The following is a 16,032-nucleotide window of genomic DNA, read 5'->3' as shown; positions in this document are numbered from 1 at the left end:
AAGAATGAGAGAAAGCCACCAGCATCTCTTCATTCCCTGAGATGCTGGATCAGTCCTTCTCTGTAGTCCCCACAAACGGCCATTAATCTGTTCATTTCTTCAGCCTTCCTACAAAGGCCCCTTTATTTGTGGCTTCTTTATTTCATAATATACGTTATTCATCTCATGCGCCTTTCAAATGCCACTCTCCGACTAGAATTAAGCATAATGAGGAAGGACCAGTCTATAATTTCCTCTGGCACATATTTAGAGCCATGTGTTTTCCTCCACAGTTTGTGCCGAAGTTCTGGGAAGTGGGGGTGGAGGGTGGACTGAGGCCACGTCTTCTTATCTTAAAGCCACTCAACAAGTTTGTCACTCAAGCCAGTTTTGAACTGGAGGTTTTGTGGCTTTTCTCTTCTCTCTCTCTCTCTCTTTTTGGCCCTTAGGCTAAACACCATAATCAGAGAACTGGCCACAGTCGCACGGCTTGGAGATGCTCCAAAGCCGGAGAGCTTAAGCATGTGAGAAGACTACCACTCAGCAGTAAGGCCAGAGCTTGGAAAAGTTACTGTCCTGGCCTACAACTCCCAGAATCCCTCAGCCACCATACCTATCCTGGCTGAAGGACACTGGAAGCTGAAACGCCCCCAAAAAAGGTAACTTTTTCAAACCTTACAACCCACAAGAATGGAAATCTGTAAGCAAACTCTTTTTTAAAAGTCTCTTTACAGTTCATCGCCCCAAGCACCACCTGATAAATCTGACCAGAGGATGACCAGAATACTTCCATTATCAAAACTGAGATTTTGGGGGGGGGGGGGGGGGAATTAACAGTAACAAAATTGGTTTAATTCCACCAGCTGCACAGCAAAAGTGTGGGCTTTCAGAGAGCAGAATAGTTTCAGGTTCTCCAGAGTCAGTCCACCCCCTTTAACTCAACAACTGCCATGTACAGTCTCAATAACTTACTCTAAGACGTTAGTAAGAGAAAGAATAAAAGGTGTTTCATTTACTTACAATTAAACACAAACTGAAGAAACATGACTGATTGCTTTCAGCAGCAGGCCTCAACAGACTAACTGCTTCCAACAGATTTACAGAGAAAGGGAAGAGCAGAGAAGAGAGATTCTCTTAGAATTCAGAGGCAGAAGGGAATGATTGGTTACTACTGGACAGATTGCTAGTCATTCCACCCAGAAAGATCCCTCCCAGCCACAGCTACAAAAGGCAGCATGCGAGGTTGCAATAACTCCAACATTAAGTTTATGAAGCATTTATTACACATTGTCATATACACTGGCCCAAAATCCCACTATGTTTTTATCCCAGCATTCTGCAATCTGTGAAAATCTCAGCAACAAATTGTTGTAATTTTTCAAAACATCACCATAGGAATCTGCTCTTGGGAGCTCAGTCACATGACTTTTCTTTAACTTGTAGCAATTTGCTGCTAAGATTTCAGCAGATTCAGCTATGCCAGGAGCTGTAACTACAGTAATAGAATTTCGGCCACAAATACTTCAATTAATTAATTAATTAATTAATTAATTAATCAATCAATCAATCAATCAATCAATCTATTTATTTATTTATTTATTTATTTATACCTTGCCTATCTGGACCACTGGGCCACTCTACATTTACATTTATGCTTAAATGTTAAGCACAACCTGATTCTGAAAACGAGTTGTCCACATTTCATCAGAAACATTACAGCTGAGCTCCCTCTTGAGTTGATTTAGCTAAGGGTTAAAATTGGATGTGAAATCAATTTAGAGATGTCTGGGAGGGAGGGAGGTGAATCCCCAGTTCGAATCACTGGGAGCACTCCCCAAATCTTGGTACCGAAATTTAAGAAGTAATTTATCTCTATTGTTCATCACCATGTTTAACAATGTAAAGTTGTACGGTTTAGTTACAGTTGTTACATTTTGCATGTTGTCATACCTCAAGACAAGAGCCTCGTGGTGCAGTGGTTAAAACGCTGTACTGCAGCTAAAACTGTGCTCACGGCCTGGGGTTCAAATCCCAGGTAGCCGGCTCAAGGTTGACTCAGCCTTCCATCCTTCCGAGGTCGGTAAAATGAGTACCCAGCTCATTTGGTGTGGGGGGGAATGTGTAGCCTGTATAATGAAATTGTAAACCGCCCGGAGAGTGCTTGTAGCGCTATGGGGCGGTATATAAGTCCAATAAATAAATAAAATAAGACTGAAATGAGAATTGGCGTAAAAATAACGGGGGAAAGATCCTACCTAAAATGCTTCTAAAATCACGCCAAATGCACTTTAACCATACTTTTCAAAAAGAACTAAGACTCCAAATTTCATGAAGTCACTTCATTTTCATTCTTAGTACTGCTTTCAAAAATAAAATGTCATTGCACCCTTCCTGCAAAAAGAAAAAAAAGAGTCGCTCCTCACAGGAAAAATGTTACTTGAAGCAACCTTTCCAAGCACTGGAATTTCCTCAAGAAAAATTCCAGCTGTAAGGTCTACCTCAGGGCGGCATGGTGGATTAAAAAAATCAATTATTTTTGGAATCAAAGTGATTTAGATCACAAGTTAAATTGTGATTTAAGTTTTAAAATCATTTTTTAAAATTTAAAGCATAAAAAAATCCGGTTTTTAAAAACATTTAAATCTTGATTGAAATCAATTTCAGTCATATTCACCCTGAACTTCTTCCTCAGAAGCAAAAGCTGAGCTCCCTTTTGGGTTCATTTAGCTAAGCGTGAATTTGACTGCATTTAAAAAACATTTTAAAAACATTTAAATCTTGATTGAAATCAATTCCAGTCAAATTCACCCTGCAGAGAGGAAGGGAAAAGTTTAAACTACCTATATACTGTATATCCTTTCATCTCAGAAACGATCAGGAGCCCATCCTGTTAATATCATTTGCTCTGATATTTCCCTAGAGTACAGTGGGGTCTTGACTTGAGAACTTAATCCGTATTGGAAGGCGGTTCTCAAGTCAAAAAGTTCTCAGGTCAAATCTGCATTTCCCATAGGAATGCATTGAAAACCATTTGATCCGTATCTGCTCTTTTCCGTCCATAGAAACTAATGGGAAGCTGCTATTCCGCCTTCGACCACTAGAGGGGGATATTTTGTTTCTTTTTTTCTTAGGTCAAGAAAGGTTCAGGGAAGGCAGGGAAAATACAGTCCAGGCAGTCCAGTACCAGGCAGTCCGAAGACTGTCTCCCAATCCACTCTCTAAACGCTGGGAGGAGTGAGGAAGCAGACAGGCACCCTTTTCACTGGCCAACAGTTAACTGAAAGTTCACTTTTTGCACTTTCCCTGTCTCCCACGTGTTTTTTTTTCAGTTCTTAACTCAAATCTAAGTATGTAAGTCAAGTCAATATTTTCCTATGAGAGTGGTTCTTAAGTCAAAATGTTCTTAACTCAAGCCGTTCTTAAGTCAAGACCCCACTGTATAGCCACACAATAAACTGGCTCCTCTGGAAATGTTCCAGATTTTATCCTTCTATATTTCCCAGTCTTCATTAAAAACTCAAACATCTAGCCTTTTTTTTTTCATGTGGAGACAACTCTACAAGCAGCCATTTCTCTCAGCTGCTCGCTAAGCACTCAAGCAATTCCTTATTTTTTAAAGCACACCGGCCAGAATCCTGCGGATAGTCCCATAATAAGATTTGCAAAACACATTATGGCTAATAGCAGTCAATTGAGATGCCAGGGCATTTATTTCAGCAGCACAGCCGGATGGATTATCAGGCATGCCATCAACACATGCCCTGGCATCTCCCTCAACTACCCTTAGCCATGGCATGTTATGCAAATCTTACGGAAACATCTGTAGGATTCTGGTCAGTTTAAAAGCATTTCCCACCACTGGCTATGCAAGACAGGGCTAATAAGCGCTAGGGTCTAATGGCATCTGGAGCAGTGAATGCTGTTCACCTTGACCTATTGGGCAAACAGATATTTTCTGGGAACCTATGAGCATTCTTTGGAGGTAATAATCATCTTGTGGTCATGCTCTCTCCATAACTGACATTTAGAAGTAATCCAGGTTTTTACTCCAGATGAGAACTCGTAAGCCTATGAATCGATCATCTGTACTCAGTTATAGGAGTCTGATACCAGTTCAACCAGTATGGCTCCACCGGGTGGAATTCTGGGATTTGTAGTCTAGTTGTGAGGGACTTGGAATATTCCACTTACCCCAGACTACAAAGCCCATGATTCTTTAACCCTAGCACTTAAAGTGGTATCAAAGTGCTTTAACTTTAACTCAGCGCTCTGAGACGCATCAAGACTTTTTCTCCCGGTGTTCCTTTTTAAAAAAATAAAAGCATCCGGCTTTTTACTTGCTACACCCCACCCGCAAAAGACACTCAGAAGCAGCTCAGAACAATATACAATATTGGATAAAAGCAAACCCATAGGATGCATTAAAGAACAACAGAAATCTGTGGCAAAAAAACAAATTGAAAGCTGAGGTCACAAAACCCAGCAGGTCATAAAATCTTGAAGCCCAAAGCAGAGGCAGGAAGGAACTCAGGCTCAAGAAACTCGTGGAGAGAAGAGAGATGTTTTTCAGCTGCAAAACAAAACCTTAGCTGGAACAAATAAGTTTCATCCAAACATCTGGAAGTCATACAGTGTCATCGTCGTGGTTTAGTCATTTAGTCGTGTCCGACTCTTCATGACCTCATGGACCAGAGCACGCCAGGCCCTCCTGTCTTCCACTGCCTCCTGGAGTTGTGTCAAATTCATCTTGGTCGCTTTGATGACACTGTCCAGCCATCTCGTCCTCTGTCATCCTCTTCTCCTCTTGCCTTCACACTTTCCCAACATCAAGGTCTTTTCCAGGGAGTCTTCTCTTCTCATGAGATGGCCAAAGTACTGGAGCCTCAGCTTCAGGATCTGTCCTTCCAGTCAGCACTCAGGGTTGATTTCCTTCAGAACGGATAGATCTGTTCTCCTTGCGGTCGAGGGGACTCTCAAGAGTCTCCTCCAGCACCACAATTCAAAGGCATCAATTCTTCGCGGTCAGCTTTCTTTATGGTCCAGCTCAGGTACTGCTAAATCTCAAAAGGGGACATGGGTGAAGGCCCACCACAGGAATATGCCCGTAGGCCATGTTGCTACCTGACCCATCTCAGATAGCTGAGAAGCTTCTCTAAACTAGCCACCTATGTTGTAACTTAAATTCCCACCACCTTGTGCTCTCCAGCTTTACCAGAATGCCTCCCTTTAGGCCTGTCCCCAACAGCTGCGTTGCTACTGGTTACAAATTACAGGAGAAACAATTCGTTGTTTTAGCTTTCACTCACAGAATTGCTCTAAAACCTTGATCATCCTGGGTGCTTTTTCATTTATGGCCAGCAAGGTAGACCTCAGTGGAGGAACGGTAGGAATGCAAAAATATCAAACAAAATAACAACAGCTTAATCTATCCTGTCAATTCAAAAATGGATTCCTTCAGAAGGTGGCGCTGGAGGAGAATTTATGGATGCTGTGGATGCCAGAAAGACAAATAAGGAGACTTGATTGCTAGATCCAATCAAGCCGAAACTCTTACAAGAAGCTAAAAGAGGTATCGCGTGAAGGAGAGTCAGCACATCATGAGAAGACAAGACTCACTGGAGAAGAAAATAATGCTGTAAAGAGTGGGAAACAGCAGGAAAGGAGAAAGACTAAATATGAGATGGGTTGACTCGGTATATGAAGCCACAGCATTGAGGTTGCAAGAACTGAGCAAGGCTGTTAATGACAGGACCTTCTAGAGGTCTTGAACGCACAGGGTCTCCTGGAAGCAACTTGATGGCACAGAAGAAGGAGGAGGAGAAGGAAGAGAAGGAGAAGCTTCGTGGCGCAGTGGTTAAACCGCTGTACTGCAGCCAAAACTGTGCTCACGACCCGGGGTTCAATCCCAGGTAGCCGGCTCAAGGTTGAGTCAGCCTTCTATCCTTCCGAGGTTGGTAAAACGAGTACCCAGCTGCATAATTAACTTGTATAGCCTGCAAAATTAACTTGTAAACCACCCAGAGAGTGCTTGAAGCACTTTGGGGCGGTATATAAGCAGCACGCTTTGCTTTTGCTTTGAGAAGGAGGAGGAGAAGGAGGAGGAGGAGGAGAAGGAGGAGGAGGAGGAGAAGGAGGAGGAGGAGGGGAAGGAGAAGGAGGAGGAGGAGGGGAAGGAGAAGGAGGAGGAGGAAGAGAAGGAGGAGGAGGAGGAGAAAGAAGAGAAGGAGGACAAGGAGAAGGAGGAGGAGAAGGTGGAGGAGGAGAAGGAGAAGGAGGAGGAGAAGGAAGAGAAGGAGGACAAGGAGGAGAAGGAAGAGGAGAATGTGGAGGAGGAGGAGAAGGAGGAGAAGGAGGACAAGGAGAAGGGGGAGGAGGAGAAGGAAGAGAAGGAGGACAAGGAGGACAAGGAGAAGGAGAAGAAGGAAGAGAAGGAGGACAAGGAGAAGGAGGAGAAGGAAGAGGAGAAGGTGGAGGAGGAGGAGGAGGAGGAGGAGAAGGAGGAGTAAGAAGGAGGAGGAGAAGGAGGACGAGGAGAAGGGGAGGAGGAGGAGAAGGAGGACAAGGAGAAGGAGGAGAAGGAAGAGGAGAAGGTGGAGGAGGAGGAGGAGGAGGAGAAGGAGGAGGAGGAGGAGGAGGAGAAGGAGGAGGAGGAGGAGGAGAAGGAGGAGGAGGAGGAGGAGAAGGAAGAGGAGAAGGTGGAGGAGGAGGAGGAGAAGGAGGAGGAGGAGGAGTAAGAAGGAGGAGGAGAAGGAGGACGAGGAGAAGGGGGAGAAGGAGGAGAAGGAGGGGAAGGAGAAGGAGGAGGAGGAGGAGAAAAAGAAGGAGGAGGAGGAAGAGAAGGAGGAGGAGAAGGAGGAGGAGGAGGAGAAGGAGGACAAGGAGAAGGAGGAGGAGGAGAAAGAAGAGAAGGAGGACAAGGAGAAGGAGGAGGAGAAGGTGGAGGAGGAGAAGGAGAAGGAGGAGGAGAAGGAAGAGAAGGAGGACAAGGAGGAGAAGGAAGAGGAGAATGTGGAGGAGGAGGAGAAGGAGGAGAAGGAGGACAAGGAGAAGGGGAGGAGGAGGAGGAGAAGGAAGAGAAGGAGGACAAGGAGGACAAGGAGAAGGAGAAGAAGGAAGAGAAGGAGGACAAGGAGAAGGAGGAGAAGGAAGAGGAGAAGGTGGAGGAGGAGGAGGAGGAGGAGGAGTAAGAAGGAGGAGGAGAAGGAGGACGAGGAGAAGGGGAGGAGGAGGAGGAGAAGGAGGACAAGGAGAAGGAGGAGAAGGAAGAGGAGAAGGTGGAGGAGGAGGAGGAGAAGGAGGAGGAGGAGGAGGAGGAGGAGAAGGAGGAGGAGGAGAAGGAGGAGGAGAGGAGGAGGAGAAAAAGAAGGAGGAGGAGGAAGAGAAGGAGGAGGAGAAGGAGGAGGAGGAGGAGGAGGAGGAGGAGAAGGAGGAAGAGGAGGAGAAGGAGGACAAGGAGAAGGAGGAGGAGAAGGTGGAGGAGGAGGAGAAGGAGGAGGAGGAGGAAGAGAAGGAGGACAAGGAGGAGAAGGAAGAGGAGAATGTGGAGGAGGAGGAGAAGGAGGAGAAGGAGGACGAGGAGAAGGGGGAGGAGGAGGAGGAGAAGGAGTAGAAGGAGGACAAGGAGGACAAGGAGAAGGAGAAGAAGGAAGAGAAGGAGGACAAGGAGAAGGAGGAGGAGGAGAATGTGGAGGAGGAGGAGAAGGAGGACGAGGAGAAGGGGGAGGAGGAGGAGAAGGAGGACAAGGAGGACAAGGAGGACAAGGAGAAGGAGAAGAAGGAAGAGAAGGAGGACAAGGAGAAGGAGGAGGAGGAGGAGAAGGTGGAGGAGTAAGAAGGAGAAGGGGGAGGAGGAGGAGGGGAAGGAGAAGAAGGAAGACAAGGAGAAGGAGAAGGAAGAGGAGAAGATGGAGGAGGAGGAGGAAGAGAAGGAGGAGGAGGACGAGGAGAAGGGGGAGGAGGAGGAGGGGAAAGAGAAGAAGGAAGAGCAGGAGGACAAGAAGGACATGGAGGACATGGAGAAGGAGAAGGAAGAGGACAAGATGGAGGAGGAGGAGGAAGAGAAGGAGGAGGAGAGCAGCAGCAAGAACAACACTTTCTAAGCTGTTCAGAGAAGTTAGAGCAGTAGAGCAATGGATACAATTACCTGGAGAGGTGGTGAGTGCTCCAACACTGGAGGCACTCCAGAGAAATTCAGAGAAACATCTGGCAAGTATCCTTTGATTTGGATCCCTGCCCTGAGCAAAGGGTTGGACTCGATGGCCTTATAGGTCCCTGTCAACTTCATGATTCTGTGATTCTGTGAACTTTGTGGAGGGGCTGGGTTTTCAAAAGATAAAACTGAATTAAAACATGGGGGATATAAAAGGAACCTCCCCGAAGAGTGGGAAAGTGTTGCGAGAACACTTGGGCGTCCCCCGAGCCGCGGTGCGCAGCCCGCAAAAGTCCTTCATGGCCAGAAGCTCTGTCCTGTAATACATCCATGATTTTAAAATGTGCAACACTCCCATATGAATAAAATAAGAATAATAAAGTCAAAGTTCAGAGTCACCAAACTACCTGCTGTGCTTATCAGTTACCAGGGTGTCCATGCATCACATGATTTCCTGTTAGAAAATGTCATCTGCATTTTCAAAAAGTATGAAATATGAGCCGCCCTTAGGAACAAGGGCTTCATTTATGTGTTCGTGTCTGTCCAGTTTCATTGTTCATAGCCAATGACCATGAGAACATTAATCACAGAACACCGGCTCTAATATAATATAAACAATTAAGCCAGGCAAACTGACATATAAAATTGCAGAGCTGCGAATCGCCAATGCGAAACCAAGCAAAGCAAAACGCCTGTTTTGTTTCGGTTGCCAAACCACCACGACCGGTGGGTAACACAATGGCTTGGAAAAGTTCCTTTTGTGGAATACCACTCTCAGAGACCCTAGCAACCTACGAGTAGAAGCAGGATTTTATAAATAAATAAATAAATAAATAAATAAATAAATAAATAAATAAATAAATAAATAAATAAATAAATAAATAAATAAATAAATAAATAACGGCCCCCATGCTCTAGTATTGTTTTGCATTGGGAAAAAATGCCCCTGAAATTTCTTGCCCATGGAGTAGGTGCCATAGTGACGACTTTGTCTCCATCCTCCAGCCTGTTTTCTAATCTTCGGAGTCCTCTGGCTGTCCAAAACATGTGCAGGAAAAGAAAAGAAACTATTTTCTTGGCAGCGACTACCCAAAGGCAAGGCCAAATCGAGTGCAAAACATCTTCACTGTGGCCTGACCCACATACACAAAAAATAATAATGAGTGGCTTGTTTAATAAAAAGATATGCCAGACAGATAGTGTCCAGACAGACAGAGGGGGCATCCTTTGGACTTTGATCTAGGTCTAAAAAAAAACTAAAAGGGAAAGAACCTTGTCCTGATGAGGACTACAAAGCCAAAGAAGTACCTATTATGGGATGGTGGGATGTACTAATTTGAGTTTGTAGTCCTCATTGAGATTAGGTTTTAGGGTTTTTTACTTAGGTCAAATTCCAATACAGTGGTGCCTCGCACAGCAAGGTTAATCTGTCCCGGATTAACCCTCGCTGTGTGAAACATCGCTGAGCGGGGCTGAAAAGCCCATTGGAACGCATTAAACAGTGTTTAATGCGTTCCAATCGGCTGCTGTACTCACCGTTCAGCGATGTTTCTCCGATGGCCGGCAGCCATTTTCGCGCCCTCCCCTTGCTGAACGAGGGCGCAAAAATGGCTGCGATCAGCTGTCCGGCGGGTCCAAAATGGCCGCCCGAACAGCCGAAATGGCTGGCCGCAGCGTTTTCGTGCCCTTGGTAAGCGAGGGGAGGGCGCGAAAACACTGCGCGCAGCCATTTCGGCTGTTCCGGCAGCGTTTTCCGCGCACTCCCCTTGCTTACCAAGGGGGCGAAAACGCTGCGCCCGGCCCTTTCGGCTGTTCCGGCGGCCATTTTGAAGCCGCGGAACAGCTGATCGGTGGGTCGCAAAGCGAAGGTCGGTAAGCGAACCGCTTACCGACCTTCGCTCTGCGATTTTCGCCCACTGGGGGCATCGCTCTGCAATCGCATTAGCTATCGCAAAAGCGTCACCGTAGAGCGAAATCATCGCTCTACGGGGCGCTCGTTGTATGAGGCACCACTGTACGTGCATACTATGTGATTGTGGGGGATGGAATGGATAGAGGTTTAGCTACCTGGCTGCAGAGCCAGAGGTTGAGAGTTCAAATCCGCCCGGGGCCTCTAGGGAAAAGAGCCAGCCTGTGTGGCCTTGGGCAAGCTGCACAATCCCAGGATGCCCTGCTCCCCCCCCCCCCCAGAAGGGAACGGGAAACCACTTCTGAGTATTCTCTCACTGGAAACCCCTGGAAAAGGTTGCCATAAATCAGAACTGACTTACTGGCACATGATGGTTCCTTTATGGAGCGGAAAAATTCACACTCTGGATTTGAAATCATACTTTCTACACAGCTAAGCTCTTCCTTATAATTAAAGACACAAAATACCTTCCAGAACACGGGTGGCCAAGGCTTTAACAAATCACCCATCCCTTCCTCCACCCCCCACAAGCACAATAAAAATATGGCTATGAAGGAAGAGCACAGCCTTGCGAACGGCAGGAAGAGAATGCAGAGAAATCGAGAAATCTGACCTCTAAACCCAAATCTCTGTAGCAAGTTTAGGGCAGGCCCACATCTTGGCATGGACGCACTGGAAGTAGTTTAAAAAAAAAAAAAAACATGTGATGGACTCCAAGGTGGTTTGGCCTCTGCTCAACTTTATCTGGTACAGTTGACAAAAGCATTTTCATTTTAACCATTTCAATGTCCACAATGCTCCACTTTGACCTTAATCGAAGTTTAAGGAGACCGCCTCAGACCATGAAAAGATTATGGTCGTAGTTTCCAAAAAGATTTTTGCTAGATATCCAAAGTCTTTTCTTGCCAAAAACCCAAATTTACCTTGTGTCCCTGAAAAGAGACGTGTGTGTATTGGGTTCGGGTCTTTAGGAACCTGGTTCTTTCCCATCTCTTAAAACTGCATTACCCACAATTGCAGTCATTTCCGTGGTCAAAATCTTGTTGTTTAGCAAGGTAAATTCCACTAGAGTAGGCCCACTGAATCAACAGGGATTTGGTGAGTTTCATTTCTCTATAACTTCCATTGGATCAAATGGGTTTCCTCTAGTTGGCCTTTATCTTACCACAGTCTATTGCAGTTAGAGCAGTCTCATTTGAATTGATGGAGCTCGCAGAGAAGCTGATTCACCAAATCCCAATTAATTCAATGGGTCTAGTGGGTTTTTTTAAATCAAGATCCAGGTCTATAGAGCCTGTGTCCTGAGCACACTCCTGTACTGCAGTGAGTTCTGGACCCTTTGTGCACGGCAGGAGAGGAAGCTGAACACGTTCCATATGTGTTGCCTCCGACGCATTTTTTGTGTCACCTGGCAGGACAAAAGTTTGAAACAGAGTAGTCCTAGAATGAGCTGGAATTTTGAACATGTATACATGACTGAAACAGCGATGTCTACATTGGCTTGGGCATGTTGTAAGAATGGCTGATGGTCAGATTCCAAAAGATCTCCTGTATGGAGAATTAGTGCAGGGAAAGCGCCCCAGAGGGAGACCACAGCTGTGATACAAGGACATCTGCAAGTGGGATCTGAAGGCCTTAGGAATGGACCTCAACAGATGGGAAACCCTGATATCTGAGCATTCAGCCTGAAGGCAGGCGTTGCATCACAACCTCTCCCAATTTGAAGAGATCCTTGTCCAGCAGGCCGAGGCAAAGAGGCAGTCCCGAAAGCAGCCAAATCAGGGAGCTGGACAGGGGACAGATTGCATTTGTCTTCAGTGTGGAAGGGATGGTCACTCTCGAATTGGCCTTCTCAGCCACACCAGACGCTGTTCTAAGACCTCCACACAGAGCACGTTACCATTGTCTCTCGAGACTGAAGGATGCCTTTAAAAAGTGGGTTTTTGCTTTGGTCTTTTTGAAAGGTTGGAGATTACGTGAACTTGGAGTACACGACTGAATACAAAGCAGGGAGGAGGCCGTGGGGGGAAGAGGACAGGTATGAAACAGGTGGAGCAGGATCTGGGAGATCCAAGCCTGAGCCGCCAGCTTCTCTATCGTTGTGCTCCTTTTGGGTAGCTTTCTCTTTCCCCGGAATACCAGTTGTGTTAAAAAGATAAAGTGGAGAGGAAAGGAGCCACCTATGCTGTCATGGGTTCCCTGCAGGAAAAGCAGGGTGGAAATGTAACGAATAAATTCAAATTAAATTAAAATCCTACGTTCTGCTGACTTTTTCCTCACATGATGCTTATCACCAGGATCCCAATACTTCTCTCTGCACCTTGGATGTTCAGAAACCATTTTCGTTCTGTGCTACCAAGTTACTTTCGTCCTATGGCAATCGTAACAGAGTTTTTACTGGATGTTCGATATAGCTGATCATTGGCACCCATGTCCCAAATGAGTTTCCGTTGTTGATCAGGATTTGAACTCAGGTCTCCTCACTCCTAGTTCAGCTCTCAGCTATACCACAGTGTACATACAATCAGCATGCAACCCTACAGGATCAGACCCCCCCAGGGAACATACTGGGATTCATGGAAATCACAGTTATTTCATCTACAACTTGGCCATGTTTGAGTCTCTCTTGCTATGGCAAAACCTTTGTATTTTAGCAGAATAAAGGGGAAACCACTGCAGAGTGCCGGACTGGGATTCCGGAGACCTGGATTCAAATCCTCGTTTAGTCACGGAAACTCAAAATTGCAGAGACTGCAATGATTAGATGCTCCTGGAGCGTACCTTAAAGCTGCTATTATAGGGTCACCATGAGCTGAGCGTGATTTGAAGTCACGTAAGAACACGCAGCAGAGTTTTGAGGAAGGCACTGGGAGATTGTACACTGTACCTTACCTGGTTGTGAAAAATCAGCGTCCTCTTAAACTTGAGGAGAAACTTTGCAGACCAACCCTGGCTGTCAGTGGGGGGGGGGGGGGAAGCCCTCAAATCCCCGACTGTAAATTCTTTTATAAGGCGACTCGCAAGAAGAGGCCAACGTGAAAGCCCCCCCCAAAGTGGGTGCGCACTTCCGAGATCTCCAGATCTCTTTGTCCGGCAAAGCACTGCAGAGGCTGCAGGGGTGAGAAAAGAGGGGACCGAAGCATCCCTCCATCATCCTCAACCAGATGCTGAAAGCTGCAGGCGCTGTAGTTCAAGGGAGGACATGCCAGGGAAGAAGGAGTCCTGCCAGACTCCAGTGCTGGCTCGTCTTGGTGATTTTGGGGGGGCTTTCACCTGACTTAACCCCAGCGTGTTCCTTTGCTTATAGGGGCTCGTTGAGGGGGTGTTTTGGTTTTTTTTTAATTATTATCTGCAAATGGGGCACCTGCCTATCCATCCTCTTCTTCTCCTTTTGTTTTTCAGTCGAGATGCCTCCCCATCCCCCGCCCCCACCCCAAATCCAGGGGATCAAACTGAGGACAGGATGCTCCTAGCAGCCAACAATGCCCCGGGGGGGCCCGAGCGAGGGGGTCGTTCATGAGGACTAGCCGCGAGAGGGCTTTGGATGGAGGAGGCATCTCGGGGAAGGGGGGGGGTGTCAGGCGATTGTCCCTGGCTGCCCTTGATGGCGAGAGGGAGAAGGGAGAGAGGGGGGAGGAGGAAGAGGAAGAGGAAGAAGAAGCGCAGGATGGCGAGAGGCCATCCTTCGGGGTCCCTCCCGGAGCCCCCCCGCCCCGCTCACCTGAAGGCGGCGACGGCGCTGAGGTTCCTCCGCCAGGCTCGGCCCTGCTGCAGGAGGACCCCCTGGACGATCTCCTTCTCGTCCGGCAGCCGGTAGACCGGGAAGATGTAGAGCCAGCAGAGGACGAAGAAGCAGCAGCCCAAGGCGCTGGCCCCCACCGGCACCCGGGTGCGCGGGCCTTTGCAGGGCAGGAGGAGCCCGGCCATCCTGCGGCGCGGCCGGGAGTGGGAGTGGGAGTGGGGGGGGGAGTGGGGGGGGGTCCCGATCCCGACCTCCTCCTCCTCCTCCTCCTCCCCCGGAGGGGTCCCTCTCCCTCGGGACCTGGGCGGCGCGCAAGGCAAGGCAAGGCGGGCGAAGTGGGGAGGGAAGGAGGCAGGCAGGCAGGCAGGGAGGGAAGGAAGGAGCGAGCCTTGCCTTCCCGCTCGGCTGGCCGGCCCGGGCGAGGCGACCTCCGCCTCCCGGGGGCCCGCGGCGGCGACCGTGGTGGGGCTGCTCAGGCAGGCGCGCCTGGCCGGTCCCCCCATGCAAGGTGGCCCCGCGGGGCTCCTGCGGCGGAGAGGCGCGCTCGCCTTCCTCCTCCTCCTCCTCTTCCTCCTCCCGGGGGGGCGCCGGCGGGGAAGCGGAGCCGGGAGAGCCTCAGGCCGCCCGCCCGGGACCCGCATGGCTCCGCCGGACGGACGGCCTCCCAGACTGCCCCCCCCCCTCCTCGCCTTGCCTATGCCGGACCCGCGGGAAAGAAAGGGACCCGGGCCTGCACGGAGGGGAAGGGAAGCAAAACCACCCCGCAAGGGAGACCCTCGGGCGAGGCGAGGCGCTGGCCAAGCTTTCCCCCCGGCGGGGCTTCTGCCTCGGCGGCTGGGCTCTATCCTGCCTTGCCCGCCCCTCGGCCGGCCTCCATCCTCGCTCGCTGCGGCAGCGCCTCCTCGCCCGGCGGAGGCTTTGGAGAGGATCGGGGGAGGGGGGCGCAGCGCCGGCAAGGAGGAGGAGGGTCGGCGGAGGGGGTGTGGCCGCGCCCCCTCCTCCTCTTCCTCAGCCCCCCCCCGCGCGCCCCTCCTCCGCTTCTTGCCTTCCCCCTTTCCAGGAACACGCGCGAGCGCGCACGGATGCGCCCGATCCCGAGCCGGCCCGGCTCTTCCCCTTGGACTTCCTGCCGCGGCGCCGGCGAGACAAAGGAGGACGCGGGGGACAAAGGGGAAGCGAGGCGGAGAGGGGCCGGGGATCCGGATTTGCCGCCAGGGCGAAAGAGGAGCGGGGAAAATATGCAAGAGACACACACACAGAGAGAGAGGACGTGAAGCATCTCTTTTGCTTTCGAGGTTTTTTTTTGTTGAAATATAATATATCCCCATATGGCAATATTTGGATCGACGACCCCATGATCCCCCCGATCTGGGGCGGTGGGGTGGGGTCGGGGTGCAAGTGGGGTGGGAATAGGAGATGCTGGGCTTCCCTGCCTCTCGGCTGTGATTAAAACCAGGGCCACCCACAGACTCAAAAGACCAAGCGTTCTTAGAAAGTTTTATAGTGCTTTGAGGACTTTTGAGTGTCCTAGTTTTGGCCATGACCGGTGGGTGTAAAAGACGGAGAGTAAGGAGAGAGGATCCCACCCACCCCACAAAAATCGTTATCTGATACATGGTTCTGGAGGAGAACTTTTCAGATGCCACCATCAGAAAGACAAATTGGTGCATGGTAGATCAAAGCAGGGAGCCAGTGGGACTCAGCATAATTGGGTTGAAAGCTGGGCTCAGTCGTGGAACCTCACTGAGGTGTGTGTTGTAACAGTAAAACCACTCATTAACTATCCCAGGTCCATTGAATACCCTCTTAGGATCTCCGTAACTTGGATGTCACTTGACAGCGCATAGCAAATCCACACACAACTAAAGCAAGTTTGAATTCTGTACGAAAACAAACATGACTAAATGGAGGCTGTCGTAAGTCGGACATATCATGAGAAGACAAGACTTCCTTGCAAAAGACAGTAATGCGAGGAAAATCTGAAGGTCATAGGGAAAGAGGAAGGCTGAGTATGAGATGGAGCAACTCAATAAACGAAGCCAAGCCTTTCCTTTTGCAAGACCCGAGCAGGGGTATTAATGATAAGATATTTTGGAGGTTACTAATTCATCAGATCTCCATGAATCAGAAGTGATGTTAGGTTTAGTCATGTCCGACTCGTGACCCCATGGACCAGAGCACGCCAGGCCCGCTTGTCTTCCCCTGCCTCGTGCAGTTGGGTCAAATTGATGTTGGTCGCTTTGATGACACTGT

At 48.8% G+C, this 16,032-nt stretch overlaps 1 protein-coding gene across 1 annotated transcript in view; it reads right to left on the bottom strand.

Moving 5' to 3' along the window:
• The window catches only part of ST8SIA1 (ST8 alpha-N-acetyl-neuraminide alpha-2,8-sialyltransferase 1), a 103,620-nt gene extending 88,657 nt beyond the window's left edge, over positions 1-14,963 (bottom strand). The window contains exon 1 of the mRNA XM_072999698.2: positions 13,759-14,963. Coding sequence (XP_072855799.2) covers positions 13,759-14,420 — 662 coding nt within the window. The 5' untranslated portion in view covers positions 14,421-14,963. The remainder of the gene's footprint in view (positions 1-13,758) is intronic.
• Between the last annotated feature and the right edge of the window lie 1,069 nt (positions 14,964-16,032).

The sequence above is a fragment of the Pogona vitticeps genome, chromosome 5, assembly GCF_051106095.1.
Source record: "Pogona vitticeps strain Pit_001003342236 chromosome 5, PviZW2.1, whole genome shotgun sequence".
NCBI classification, from domain to species: domain Eukaryota; kingdom Metazoa; phylum Chordata; class Lepidosauria; order Squamata; family Agamidae; genus Pogona; species Pogona vitticeps.
This window is presented reverse-complemented; position numbering and strand designations above follow the sequence as displayed.